General features: G+C 36.5%; 1 protein-coding gene across 5 annotated transcripts in view; it reads left to right on the forward strand.

Annotated features, from left to right (window-relative positions):
• LOC117421496 (TBC1 domain family member 14-like) overlaps nt 1-15,246 on the forward strand; it is a 78,491-nt gene that overhangs the window by 46,381 nt on the left and 16,864 nt on the right. For 4 of the 5 annotated variants that reach the window (XM_059033107.1, XM_059033087.1, XM_059033098.1 and 1 more), the window contains one exon: nt 13,439-13,554. In XM_059033107.1, the coding sequence (XP_058889090.1) occupies nt 13,439-13,554 (116 nt within the window). Of the gene's footprint in view, nt 1-10,511; nt 10,920-13,438; nt 13,555-15,246 lie in introns of those variants that run through there. The other variant, XM_034035988.3, reaches the window with a different exon arrangement.

The raw sequence follows: 15,246 nt of genomic DNA on the forward strand, positions 1-15,246 counted from the left end.
GCCTCAAGACGCTCCACTGACCTCAAGTATCGAACACTTGCACACAGCACTGAATAATTTAAAATGAATAATTTACAGTATCATGGACATATTCACACGTCATCTGTGATGTCATCTACCTCTGTTCAAATTATTCTTAAAGGCACAGTGCTCCATTACATTGAACTTCAATCAAACTCAAGGCTAACAAATGTAAAGAACATATGAGTGTTTTAATCTTGCTTTAAACATTTGGTTACTCTCGTAAAGTACTTGAACATGTTGGCCTACACAGAAACATGAAGCCCAAATTCTCAGCATGTAAGAAGCAGCCCACTATTTCAGTTCAAGGGAGCACATTTTGGCTATACCGTGTCAGCATGCCAAGCGGTCCCCTCGAAACGTATAAATCTGTGTAGATAACAAAATTACGTAATACCTATAAAGGTCATCTCAGAAGTATCAAGATTACGTTTTTAAATTTGCTTTGGGTTTTCGACAGAATAAATAATAATAATAATACAGTCAAACCTCCTTTAGCGACCACCTGGTCTAAGTGACCACTTTAAATTCCTAACTGTATTAAGCGAACACCACTATCTTACCCAGCAACTGACTCAAACCTGTATTAAGCACCCTTACACAGGGCTATTGTTATAAGAAAAATATGGTTTTAAATGGTACATCCTAAATTCAAAGGAATACGGTAACCATTTTAGCTGTCTTTTATCTGTAATCAATAAAACAACAGCGCTCTCTTGTAAAGGAAGAGAGAAAACGTGGAGAAACAAAAGGTCCTCCCTAGATGACAGAATGAAAGTTATTATACTTGTAAAGACAGTAAGTGCCAGAAAAACTGCTGAGCAATCCCGCACTAGAAAGACACAGATACAGCATTGTGCAACGGAAAGAACTAGGGCTTGAAGGGCAGGCAAGCATTCACTACTTTCACAAAATAATTTGTTTTGTAAATGCATGTTATTAAATTACATACTTCCTTTTGTTCATATTACATCGTCTGGCTTTTACAATGTATGTAAGACATACATAATTACAGGAAAGCATGTCAGATACAAATAGAAAATGCATAAGTTATGGGCCCTCTTTTTAAGAGACCACCTGTGAGTGGTCTCTTAATACAGGTTTGACCTGTAATAATAATTAGAGCTGGGGTAATTAATCGAGTTACTGCCAGAATGAATTTGCTGCATAAAGCTAAATTAAAGATAAATAAAAAAAAGATATATTGATCTTCGTAAACTCTCGCATTAACAAATTCTGCTAAATTCTCAGCCTGAGTTTGTAACTCTTTACAGAATCAGAATTGGTTGTCAAAATGACCTAAGATATGTGAATTTAGACATTGTTAGTAAAGTAGAAAATATTACTTATTTACAAATTGCTTATGATGAGCTAATAACAATGCTGTTGTGTCCAAACATGGATGGTACCAATCATATACTGAATCTTTATTGGCAGCCATTAGGTTCTTTATTTCCTTTTCCATGCATATTTTTGGTTGCTTCTTGCAGCAGCAAGGAGAGGTTTGTCCTCCATGATCAAGGAGTGGAAGACTGCACAACCCACATCAAAATAGAGGCTCACAAGGAGCTCACTTTTGATAAGCTCTACTGAACACCTGTTTCGGATGTCGCTCCATTTGTTTTGCGATGGACACCATAGTTGACGTGTGTTGTCGCCACTAAAAGCTGAAACTGAGTTCAGAGAGAATCCAAACCTCTCCAGTGAGCTGGTGATGCATTTCACAATGCCATCTGCAGATTCATCTGGATTTTAAATAACAATATATATATATATATATATATATATATATATATATATATATATATATATATATATATATATATATATATATATATATATATGAATAAGGAATAACACTTCACTCTAGTGACATTAAGTAATACTAGCTAGTTTTCAATATTTAAATACAGATTGTGTAATGCAAATAATAACAGCAGCACGTTCAATACATACTATTAAAATGCAAATATATAAATAGGCTACATCTTAGATTATAAGAACTCAGAAAATGATTGATACATTAAAACGCTATTTACATCACACATCAAGAAAACGGATGAATGGATTTTGAGTGCACGCATGTAAAATATAAAGTCCATTTAAAATGTTGAGTAACATTAGCTACTAATCGGTGATGTGCTTTGAGTTGTGAGAGCGACCCAGAAAATGTATTTCGTAAACAATCAAAAGTCAAAACTACACAAGAACAACACTGTCCAATGCGTAATTAATTAAAATAATTACACTTAAAGTCCACAAGAAAGCAAAAAGAGACCGGAGACCGCATTACAGAAGAAAATCATAACTTCGTGCTCGGGTCCGTGAATGGCTAGAAATTGCGGTGGGTAACATTAGCTATCTAACGTTAGCTAATATAATTGTAATCGCTCTAGCTAGAGGAATAAATTATGCAAGGAGAAGTACAGTAGCCTGCCTACCTTATCAGCTTCAGGTGATCTCTCTGGAACAAAGAACGATTGAATGCCCTGATTTGGTTCTCCTTGTTCGTTATGAGCATGGCCTTCTCCCGCTTCATGCTGTCTAAGGCAACGTTTCCCAAAGTGGGGGTCGCGACCCAAATATGGGTCCCGGCAAGGTTTCTAAAAAATATGACGTTCAGTGCACACTGTTAAGATTTATTTTCACTATACAACTTCTTATGCTTATATTCAAAATAAATAAAATTTGCATACAAATCATTAGCAGTAATTATGTAAACAGTGTATTGTTTTATCACCAGTCTTCTGCTTTAAATATGAACCAAAGAAAATTAAGTATAGGGTGACATTTTATGTGCGGTTACTTGGGATTTTGAAAACAGTTGTTAAAATGGATGCAAAACGAAAAAATGTCTATCCTACTTGTAGCTCAAAAAAAAAAAAAAAACTCGCAATTACCATCTTATCAACTTCAGTTTTTCTTACATTGGTGACGAGGATGATCTGCGTCCACTTGTATATTTGTTGTGAAGTACTGGCTCACGAAAGCCTTAAGCCTTCGGCATCTTGAGACATGGCATCCTGATTGCGTTGGGAAATTAATTTTTCCAGAAGAAAGCTGATCAATTAGCTAAACAGCAAGACGTTCTTAAAAAAAATCAGTCAGTGTCTCAGAGAAGGAGATAAATGTATCCTACTTGGTTACAATGCATATTGCAAAAAAAAAAAAAAAACTGCACAGCTGACAGTTGACGGTATGTTTGCAATGCTTGATGTTGAATTGAAAATTAAAACTGGTATTCAGTATGTAGACAACACAATTTTAAATTGATATTGTAACGTGGAGGTAAAGGAAGCAATTCAGGCATTCTGGTCTCAAATGCACAGTTTATTTTACAAGAATGAGCAATAAAATAAATGCAACAGTGGCGGCTGGTCAGCCGAGGCAAGTGGGGCATGGCCGCACCAATAATTCCCAAAGGCTAAAAAACCATTTTGCATATTCGTATTATTTCATTGAGAAATATAAACATATTTAAGCATATTAAATACATTTAAGTCCACAGAAGTGCCAGTGACATAAGATATACATAAAAAATAGTCTTGAAGCCCAGGTGTTAAATCAGGACATAGAAAACAATGCAGAATCAATATGGGTCAGAATAATGGACACAAATTCAAAGGGCATAATAATAGGAGCATGCTATAGACCGCCAAATTCAGACGCTGAGCAAAATAATCTGTTGTACAATGACATTCGAAATGCGTGTAGAAAAGGAGAAGCCATACTAATGGGGGATTTCAACTTCCCCCATATAAAATGGGAAAACCCGATGGGGGGCATGGCGGACAAAATTGAAATGGTGGAAATGACAAATGACTGCTTCCTAATGCAGTTTGTCAAGGCACCGACTAGAGGGGAGGCATGCCTTGATTTAGTCTTTTCAAATAATGAAGACAGAATAACTAAAACAGAGGTCAGAGAGCCAATGGCAAACTCAGACCACAATATGGTCTCATTTGAAGTGATTTTTAAAACCCCAAAAGTAATGCTAAGGTTTTTTAGAAAAGCAAACTATGAAGGTATGAAACAGAGACTAACAAAAGTAGATTGGAGTAAAATAGAGATAACTTCCACAGAAAAAGGATGGCTGTTTTTTTAAAAATGTAGTACTAGAGGCGCAAAACAATTACATCCCAAAAGTAGACAAATCTAAATCTAAAACAAAATGGCCAAAATGGTTTAATACATCAATTAAAAAAAAAATTCAGTGAAAAAAGGCACTTTACATAGCGTTTAAAAGGGACCAAAAACAAAGTACACAGAAAGAGTACTTGGAACTGCGAACACAAGTCAAAAAGGAAGTTAGAAAGGCCAAGAGAGAGATAGAAATCAATATTGCTAAGGGGGCTAAAACCAATTCCAAAGTATTTTTCCAATATTATAACAGCAAGAGAACATTCAAAGAGGAGGTTAAATGTCTAAGAGACACAAATGGCAAAATCATAGATGAAGAAAAAAAATAGCAAATATATTAAATGATTACTTTTCACAGGTTTTTACAAAGGAGGACACAGACAACATGCCCGACATGTCGACCTGTTCCTATCCAATTTTAAATAACTTTAGCATAACAGAGGCAGAAGTGTTAAAGGGACTAGGAGCTCTTAAAATAAACAAATCCCCTGGGCCAGGTGAGATCCTCCCAATAGTACTCAAAGAAATGAAAGAAGTTATTTACAAACCGCTAACCAAGATCATGCAACAGTCTCTTGACACAGGGGTTGTACCGACAGACTGGAAAATAGCAAACGTAATACCGATCCACAAAAAGGGAGACAAAACCGAACCAGGTAACTACAGACCAATAAGCCTGGCTTCTATTATATGTAAACTTATGGAAACTTTAATAAGATCCAAAATGGAAAATTACCTATATGGTAACAATATCCTGGGAGACAGTCAGCATGGTTTTAGGAAAGGGAGATCGTGTCTAACTAACCTACTTGACTTTTTTGAGGATGCAACATTGAAAATGGATAACTGCAAAGCATACAACATGGTTTATTTAGATTTCCAGAAAGCTTTTGACAAAGTCCTGCATAAAAGATTAATTCTCAAACTGAACGCAGTAGGGATTCAAGGAAATGCATGCACATGGATTAGGGAGTGGTTAACAGGTAGAAAACAGAAAGTACTGATTAGAGGAGAAACCTCAAAATGGAGTGAGGTAACCAGTGGTGTACCACAGGGATCAGTATTAGGTCATCTGCTATTCCTAATCTACATTAATGATTTAGATTCTGGTATAGTAAGCAAACTCGTTAAATTTGCAGACGACACAGAAAATAAGAGGAGTGGCAAACACTGTTGCAGCAGCAAAGGTCATTCAAAATGATCTAGACAGCATTCAGAATTGGGCAGACACATGGCAAATGACATTTAATAGAGAAAAGTGTAAAGTATTGCATGCAGGCAATAAAAATGTGCATTATAAATATCATATGGGAGATTCTGAAATTGAAGAAGAGAACTATGAAAAAGACCTAGGAGTTTATGTTGACTCAGAAATGTCTTCATCTAGACAATGTGGGGAAGCTATAAAAAAGGCCAACAAGTTGCTCGGATATATTGTGAGAAGTGTTGAATTTAAATCAAGGGAAGTAATGTTAAAACTCTACAATGCATTAGTAAGACCTCACCTAGAATATTGTGTTCAGTTCTGGTCACCTCGTTACAAAAAGGATGTTGCTGCTCTAGAAAGAGTGCAAAGAAGAGCAACCAGAATTATCCCGGGATTAAAAGGCATGTCGTATGCAGACAGGCTAAAAGAATTTAATCTATTCAGTCTTGAACAAAGAAGACTACGCAGCGATCTGTTTCAAACATTCAAAATCCTAAAAGGTATAGACAATGTCAACCCAGGGGACTTCTTTGACCTGAAAAAAGAAACAAGGACCAGGGGTCACAAATGGAGATTAGATAAAGGGGCATTCAGAACAGAAAATAGGAGGCACTTTTTTACACAGAGAATTGTGAGGGTCTGGAACCAACTCCCCAGTAATGTGGTTGAAGCTGACACCCTGGGATCCTTCAAGAAGCTGTTTGATGAGATTCTGGGATCAATAAGCTACTAACAACCTAACAAGCAAGATGGGCTGAATGTCCTCCTCTCGTTTGTAAACTTTCTTATGTTATTATTATTTATTTATTTCTTATCAGACGCCCTTATGCAGGGCGACTTACAGTTGTTACAACATATCACATTATACATTATTTCACATTATGCAGATATCACATTATTTTTACATACAATTACCTATTTATACAGTTGGGTTTTTACTGGAGCAATCTAGGTAAAGTGCTTTCATTGGGCGAAAAATTCAATGAAACAAAACAGTCTGGAAAACCGTTTTTGTGGCGACTTGTTGAGTGGCAAGCGGGAATACAGCAATATGGCAGATTCATGTAGCAAGTCTGTTAATACAGAAGAACGGGGAAAGAAAAGGAGTTTGGAAAGTGATGGAAGTGGGAGGCCCCGTTTGAGAATCGCCAGACACACAAGCGTTGTGTGGGATTTCTTTAGCCAAGCCAGCAATTCACAGGTTCAGTGCAGCATATGCAAAGGAAAGATGAAATATCACTACAGCACCACAGCTTTACTGCAACATCTAAAAAAGAGGCACCCAACCATCTTTCTCACTTGGTAATAATATTATTCATGTAACAAGTCCGTCGATATAATACAGTACGATGCTGTTTTTGGCAAATTAAGTTTTTTTTTTTTTTATGGTAACAGGAATTACGTGTTCATTTAGTACATGAAAATAAACTATACTTTTCGCTCTTGTTATTTATTGAATAAAGCAGTTGGTTACACTCCTGTCATTTTAGTACTTAATAGAAAATCAAAATATTATAATCTGTTATTGTGAAAATGTTAACACCAAGTATTAATCTAATCTTAGACTTTTACCAGCACTATTATCAAACTTGTTTTCATTGCATCGAGCGTTTAAAAAAAAAAAAAAAAAAAAAAAAAAAACTTGCATCAGTCATAGAATTGCTGAATTTGTATTAGTCATCTACAGCACTATTAGTTTATGGCGTAATAAACACTATTTACAATTTTGTTTGTTTATTGTTCATGAAAATCATGAAAACAATGTGGCACGCTTTCATAACAGTGACAGAACAATGCAGCACGATGCTGCAGAAATCGTGGGAACGAATGTTGGGATTTTGTGTGTGTGTGTGCTTTCAAACTCGCATCCGTATTTTTCAGTATTTTACACAATATAAATAAAAAGCAGATAATTGTTGTTATTATTATTAATAATAAACATATATTTATTATTGTTACTACTAGTAGTAATTGTATGTAATAGCATTTATTCACTGATATTCAAACGAAACAGTAGTACAACACAGACTTTTATTTTTTTTTCTGCCCTGGCTGTCTTCACCTGCTTTTTTGCATGTTACCCCCTTGTTTCCGCCCCTTCAAAATGTCACAAATACTGTCTGGGGATTGGTCAACAGCTGTTTTCATGTTGCTTTCGGCGGTCCCTCCTACTCCTGCGAAACTTCTCTCCGCCCATTTTGCGGATTGGAAATGGCTAGTTTTGGTTTTGTGATAAAGAAAATGCGATATGGAAACTAGTGATATTCTCACATAAACACTCTTTCACAACAGCAATCAGGGTTTGATTTGGTCCAGCCCAAAGTCCAAATATATTATTATAATAATAATAATAATAATAATAATAATAATAATTATTATTATTATTATTATTATTATTATTATTATTATTATTATTATTATTATACATAAAGGGGCTGGGGAATAAAACAAAAAAAATTCACTTGTTTCTAAGCAGGAGATTAAACTTTCCCAGATTAGCAAGGGTTTATTATGAGAATAGTAATGGCTGTGCATAAAAGCTGCACAATGTTTTTCTTGTGTGCTGTAGTTTTCTGAAAATGCTGAACCACTTCAACAGGCTTGCACTTATACGGTCCAGTCTGAATTTACTGCATCATGTTCAGTTCTAAAGAGGCTCATTAACTATTGAGTGCAAAGTGAAGCTGCAGAAACCACTAAAGGGAAAAAATACCATATAACTTAATACTCTGTATAAAATGGACAATGTTATATCTTTTGAAATTTTCAAATAAAAGTCGTTTCTGGATTTTGTTTTTTTAAATTGTATTGGTCACAAATTGAATTTTATAAATGGAATGAGGGTGGGAGAAAAACAAACAGTTTTATCCACAGATTAACACTTCTCTCGTTTTACAAGCTACATTTACAATAAATTGCTGAAGAAAGTACAGCAATGTTAACATTTTTCAGTTTTTACAAAGCAACAGCAAATAATTGGAGTCCTGAATTATTTTCTTAGCGCAGTTTTTCTAAAGCAAAGTTGTAAGATCTCTGTGCTTCATTAGTAGATTACTGTACCTTTTACTGTCCAAGCTATTCTGTAGAGAATTATATGAGCAAGGGCAGCTTGTTTTTTACTTGGCAATGTTGTGTGTGGTGGTAGGGGGGCAGGGGTCTTCTACAGTATGACTGGAAGTGTCACCATTAAACATGGAAATAACACGGGTCATACAGTAGCACAGCATTGTTTATTGGTTTACATATCCAAATCTCTGGGGAGCTGCATGCTGTAATACAAGCCATGGAAAAGCCAGGGTTTCCACCAGTATTGGTGACTATTTCAACAACCTTCAATTCATTATTTAGACTGTTAGTGAGGACAAATGATGTAGCTGTGCCAGAAAAGCAGTGTTATCAAATGTCCTCCAGTGATACTATTGAATAGTAAATATTTTTTGACATACAATAAAGTATGAATCATGTTTAGTTTATGCTTGGCAGCCTATAAATGTGACCTCATTTAATTTCTAGACCAATTTCATTGTTCTATTAACCAATACATATATCCATGCTGATATTATGGTCACGGGGAGTCCAGTGGTAATCTGAGCCTCTGTTGGCAGGTGTTTGTCTGGTTGATGCAGAAACAGAGCCTGCATCTCTGTCATAGTCTATGCATAGTCTGTCCGCGATAGTAACTAGATCTGTTGCTAAATGGCATCAGGGCTTGGGAGTTTAACTGGATTTCTAAGTGCTGGCAGAGCTCACAGCTGACAGGAAAATAGCTTGAGGTATAATTGCCTAGCAACAGGAGATATCAATTAACAATACTTCATTAAACTCTCATGTTCTGTTTGAGTTTAGGATGTTTGACAATACAGGTAGTGAAGCTGAAAAAAAAAAAAAAATCATGTAACGTTCTGTAAATTGTAAGTGACCTAGTGACGGTTAAATATCTTTCCTTAACACATCAGGGATAGAAGTGCTTGTAGTATATCTGGAGGAGGCATCTCTAAATAGATAATCAACCACTCTGCAGATATATGCAAATTATTTCATTAGCAAGCTGTCCCAATTGCAATAATACCTGAAAAAAAAATAATAATAATGACGAATAATTGGGAGTGGGCATTTAACCCCAATCAAATCCCTTGCGCTAAACATTTTGGTATTCCTGAATAAATAATTGTCCCATCTTCAAAACTAGAAAAAAACAAACAAAAAATAAATAAGTAAGAAATCCCATAAGTGCAGTGCTACCATATCCATATACAATACAAAAGGCAGGGATATTTTTTCATTCACCCCCAAAAATGATTTTCTACACCAGGGACTGCCACTATATTTAATTTAAATTACACATTTTCCTTGTACAGTGGATCACTGTAAATCCCCAAAAATCAAGCAACCAGACTTATTTTTTTTATTTTAACCAAGTGTGGGACAAGGATGGTTGTTAATTTTTTTGTAAAGGGATATTTAATCTTTCAGGAAACCATTTTAACCTAACTTCATCAGGGAAGTAAATCTGCACTAAGGTATTTCACAGATAGTACAGCAAATAGAAGGCTCTTTTTTGCCTTGTAGTTTTTGCTGTTAACCTTACTGTGAGCCCCATGGGAGCAATTTGCTTCACATAGACCATTGTATCATACTACTATCCAACTGTAAAATGTGGTCTGATGTACAATATACAGATTAAGGAGCATGTGCAGCAAAGTATGGCAGAACTTAAACAAATGTATATATCACCCGTCTGACAGTACCCATTATTTTCTGTTTTTGTGTAATAGGTTTGAAACCCCAATCTTTCTAAAAGGCAATATCTAGCAATACATGCTTCTAGTCCAATAGTTAAGGAAGTTTGGTATTCTGATTATGCAGCTGGTATTCTAATGTGTTTTATGTTTTACTTTTATACTCAAATTGTCTTAGAAAAATGGGTTTGGTGAAAGCTACCCATGTATATTTCATAAATTAAGTTAAATGACTCTTTCTAAGAGCACCATTCCCTTCCGGGCAATCCTTAAAAGGTATACCAAGAGGGGTTAATCAATAGAGTGGTTTAATCCATCTGTGTGCTGCAGAGCTACGTCACAGGCTGAATGACACCCAGGAGGCATGCAGGCAGGCTTATTCTGCAAGCTGAGCTCTTCATTCTGTGAAGCCAGAAGGCATTACCAAAGAAATCAGAAAAAACTGATTGGATACCTCTCATCTGCAGATGATTATTATGACTGCTGGAGCCTGTCTCTTGTGTAAAGCAGTGACTCGTACCAAGAGGTAGCAGTGATTACTGAGGAGGAGTGGGGTGGGGAGGGCGTACACAATAAACAAATCGTACACAATAGAAGAAGCAGGCTCAGAACTGATGCTGAGCTGTGCCTCGCTGATACTGCCGGGTGTCCTCTACTCAAGAAGGTGAGGTGTGCTGCTCATGTTGTGTTCCAGAAGGCAGTTGCGGGCCTTGCGTCCCTCCCCTCTGCTAATCCACGGCGAGGCAAAGAAAATGACGCCAGGTGGAACGGAGTTTAAATATTGTAGTGTTTAAGGAACGGCTGCTTTCATGGTAAGTGCACGTCTCAAGACTGTTGTGACTTCTGTGAAGGATTTCAAAAGGAGACATCCATCTATCTTTCTTCACTGCTTGTAATATTATCTGCTGGATGGATTCAGAAATATTATATGGTTTCACTGCAGTGCTTTTTTTTGTATTGTAGTTTACAGCAGCAGTTACTTGCTTCATATTTAAAAATGTGTCCAAAAAACAGTAACGTTATGTATGCTTTTAACACATTATTCACAATAGAATATGTTGTGTGGTGTTGACATTGTGTGTTCAGATCAAACAATGGTTATTTTGTAGTGGATTGTCCATCTAGTGTAGGTATTTCCAGAAAAAAGATTTTTTATATATATAAGTCCAATTTTTGTTATCGGTTCCAAAGCTTTTGAAATATATTGCTTGTTATTAGAGGTGTGTATATAATATTGTAAGATTTGTAAAAAAGGCTTGTATACCTGCCACCAACCTGTTACTGAAAAAAAGCAGTTGTGTCTAGGGCCTATTGCTAAGCCAACTGTCAAATGCATTTCCAGTTTACTGCATCAAGACAATGAGGATGTTCAAAATATCAGACTATAGCTAGACAATGCAAAATAAATAACTAAATAAGTTTTGTCCTTAGTAGAATTGATTTGAGTTAATTTCATTGGACTGAGTAGCCAGCCCTGACATTATTGAATGCTATGGACTGCTTGATTTATGTCAGTAAGAAATGTATGCTGCTATTAAATTTACTTCCATGACACAGTCTCTGGAGGAATAGTTTTGAGCTGGAAGCTTTCAAGTCGAATTTCAGCTAATGCACACTTTGCAATAGAAAGCTTTTTTAATCATATACTTAAGATGGCTGGCCACTTGTGATATTAGATTTGTATCTTTTTGCAGCAGTGGGAATCCTTGGTTTGTTTTTGCAGTTAACCAGCTAATAGCTATCCCATTTGTGGTGGTATCGATTTTTTTGGGATGTTTAATTAATTAAATGTGTTGTATTGATTTAAAAAAATCATGTTTTATTCTGTCAAATGTTTAAAACCATGAGCTGCTGTTGAAATAGATGTAGGAAGTAGTTGCACTCTTTTTGTTTATGTATTATTGCCTAAACACACAATGCCTGATCCCTTACAAAGTATGCTGCGATTTGTTTTCTTTCTTTTAGAATCTCATTCATCTCTGACAGCTGGTATCTCTAAGAGGTAGTGCTGCTGTATAATAAATGGTTGCATTCACCACGAATTGTTACTCATTCACCAGTCCACTTAGACCACGCAGTCCAATACCTTAGAAGCTGTGTAAACTACTGCAGGTTAAAAGAGTGGGCTCTTGTATAAACCTGCTGATGTGCACCTGCTGTTTTCTTCGCATTTGCCTGTTCCTGTAGGAGGCTTTTAAGACTGTATTTTATTATTATTTGTTTGCATCAGCTGTAGAGTCACTTACAACTACGTCTCACCCGAAAGATGGAGCACAAGGAGGTTAAGTGACTTGCTCAGGGTCACACAATGAGTCAGTGGCTGAAGTGGGATTTGAACCGGGGACCTCCTGGTTACAAGCACATTTCTTTAACCACTGGACCACACAGCCTCCTATTTGAGCTATTGTGAAGAGCATGTTGTGCCACCATGATCCAAGGACTTTTTACAATACTGCAGAGCTATTTTGATTTTGCATCAGGCTACTGTATACTGTAGTACTGCTTCCAACATTAACTTGGAGCCCTAACTGAAGGCATGTTAGTAGCACCATGTGTAACCCTTCACTATGCTAGTCTGAGTAGCCCTGGAAGATTAAGTGAGCACTCCACCCTCCACTGGCATGCTTCAAAAACCTTTCTTCTAATTGTTTTGATTTTCTGCTGAAGTGAGCACACAGAACATGGGAGGGCTGGCATAGTGGCTTTAATATCTTCTTGTGTTAATAGAATGGGCACATTCTGACAGTAGATGAGTAGTTTATTTAGCAGGAAATGAATCATTCCAAAATTGTGAGACTACCCTTCTTCTCGTCACGCTCTGTATCTCACAAACTGTTAGCCATTGACACCCAGGTAGATAATGGGGAAACAGACCAATCCTCTGTGTGTCGACTTAAGATCCAATATGGATCACAGGTACAGTTTAACAGTAAGATACAAACTTGTCTCTCTCTGTTTTTTATTTTCTACTTTCACAGGAAGAAGAGACCTTTGAGGTCTTGAAAGCGTGTGATTAATTATTGTTTAGTTAGTCCAATAAAACATATCGCACCTCCTTCTATCAACGAAGTGTCCTTGAAACAGATGGTCGTGACAGCCCATCCTCTGTGCTCAAAGATTTTTGGATTACATTCCCCCCCAAATAAAAAATGATCAGTTATAACTTTTCAAGGAAATCTGTTGAACAGAAGTTAGGCACACTACACTTCACATGATGAGGACTGCATAAGATAATGACCTTCCCATACTGGAATTAATGGTAGTAATATTGTATCGGTGTTAAATAACCCTGTGTCTATTTAATTAATGTTTTGTGTATAAAACTTTCCAGGAATGTGAAGAAAGAACTGGACGACCTCACAGTTCCCCTTCGAAGCAAAGTGTGAGGAAGAATCTGGACTTCGAGCCACTGTCAACAACCGCACTTATCCTTGAAGACAGGCCAGCGTAGGTGTATTTCTGAGACTATATGCCATTGTGCACAGAGCTGGATTGCATGGACAATCCAAAGTCACTCTGTCCTCATCACACAGTAGGTGCCTAAATCACCATAAATAAAGGAGCACATGCTTCTGAGTGCGTTTTAATTGTCTCTGTGGCTCAGCTGTCAGATGGGGAGCAGTTTCTCTTCAATATTATGAAACAAATCAATCTCTTGTGTTTTTATAACATGGTTGGTGCTGTTTGTGTAATTACATGCTTGCAGATGATGATACTGTCAAAGGAGAATTATTATTGGTGGGTTTAAATTGAAAGAGGAAGAAATCAACTAAGTTTAGTTACCAGCAATGTATGTATGTCACCCTTCACAGTTTTATATATCTAGAGATATGCTTGTCCATTGTAATCTCTGGGTACAAGGAATCTGCTTATACTGAATTTTTTTACATAAATATAGAAAACCAACTAGGATGAAACATGCGAAGGAATTAGAGTATATCAGAATTTGGGGGGTATATGGCAGCTCTATGTCTGTCCCTCCTCCTTTTACACCACATTTATATTTTTACATAGGCTGTACAGAACTGAATTGTGATGAAAAAATATGAATACATCTAATATGTCGAGCTGCATCAGATAGCGTAGGCTGCGGGACGCTGCAAGAAGCAGCACCTTTTATTTGTAACTTTGTTGTGTTTTATTTTCCTTTTTTCCTTTTGCCTTCTGTTTTTTAACATTATTTTCAGCACCTGCGTGCGCATGATAATCTGCCTTGGAAAAGAAACTTACCATTGTTGGTATTTTTCCTCTACGGCACAAGAGTAAAAACTGAATGCTGGTGAGGCGGTATCAAAGAAACTTTCTGACTCCTGTGTGTTCAGTGAACCCCACATTGGTAAAAAGCACAGAAAGCAGGACATGTGCTTGTGCTTACTGTTTCACCACAACCCCAAACTCCACATGTAAATAAAATTGAACAACGTACCGTGTGAGATCTACAGTTGCATTTTATCAGGAGAATATTGCCTTCATTCTTAGGTGTACAGTACATGCATCCTTTCATATTCATGACAAGAATAAAATAATGCTCTTCAACACAACTTTTACATTTACTGCAGTTGTTTGCAGTGTTTAAAGGACTAGGAGATGATCTGGACCAATTACATTCTGAGGTATTATATTGGATTTAATAAAGCAGCGCAATCTGTTTTTAGGTCGGGAATTGTTAACTAGAAAAAAAAAGAAAACGAGTTCAAATAAACTGTGGCTGAGGTATTCTATTTGCAGATTGTGGCAGATAGTTTAATGGTGACATTGGAAAGCTGTACAACAAAGTATTTTTGCTGTGATTACCTGCAAAGGGGTGGAGTCTTTTGTGGGTTCCCTTTCAAGTACGAAATGTAACCATTACCGTATGGGTATTTACCTCCTAAAGACACAAAACTTTAATATTGATATACCAAAGCTGCTCAACAAGCCTGATGCAGTCATGCCCTGCCCCAGAAGGCACAAAAGGACTGAGCTCACAGATCTTGGTGCCATTTTTCCTTTCAAGAATGACCTGATCAGAGAGCCTGGTTCAGATAAGTACTTGTTGCTTCTGAATGTAATTTTTTGCACTTAATTTATGCAATATTACATTAATGCTGTAATAGATTTTCAAATTGCGCGTTTATTGTGCTTGTTATGTCCCGCTGT

This window comes from Acipenser ruthenus, chromosome 1, assembly GCF_902713425.1.
Source record: "Acipenser ruthenus chromosome 1, fAciRut3.2 maternal haplotype, whole genome shotgun sequence".
NCBI lineage: Eukaryota > Metazoa > Chordata > Actinopteri > Acipenseriformes > Acipenseridae > Acipenser > Acipenser ruthenus.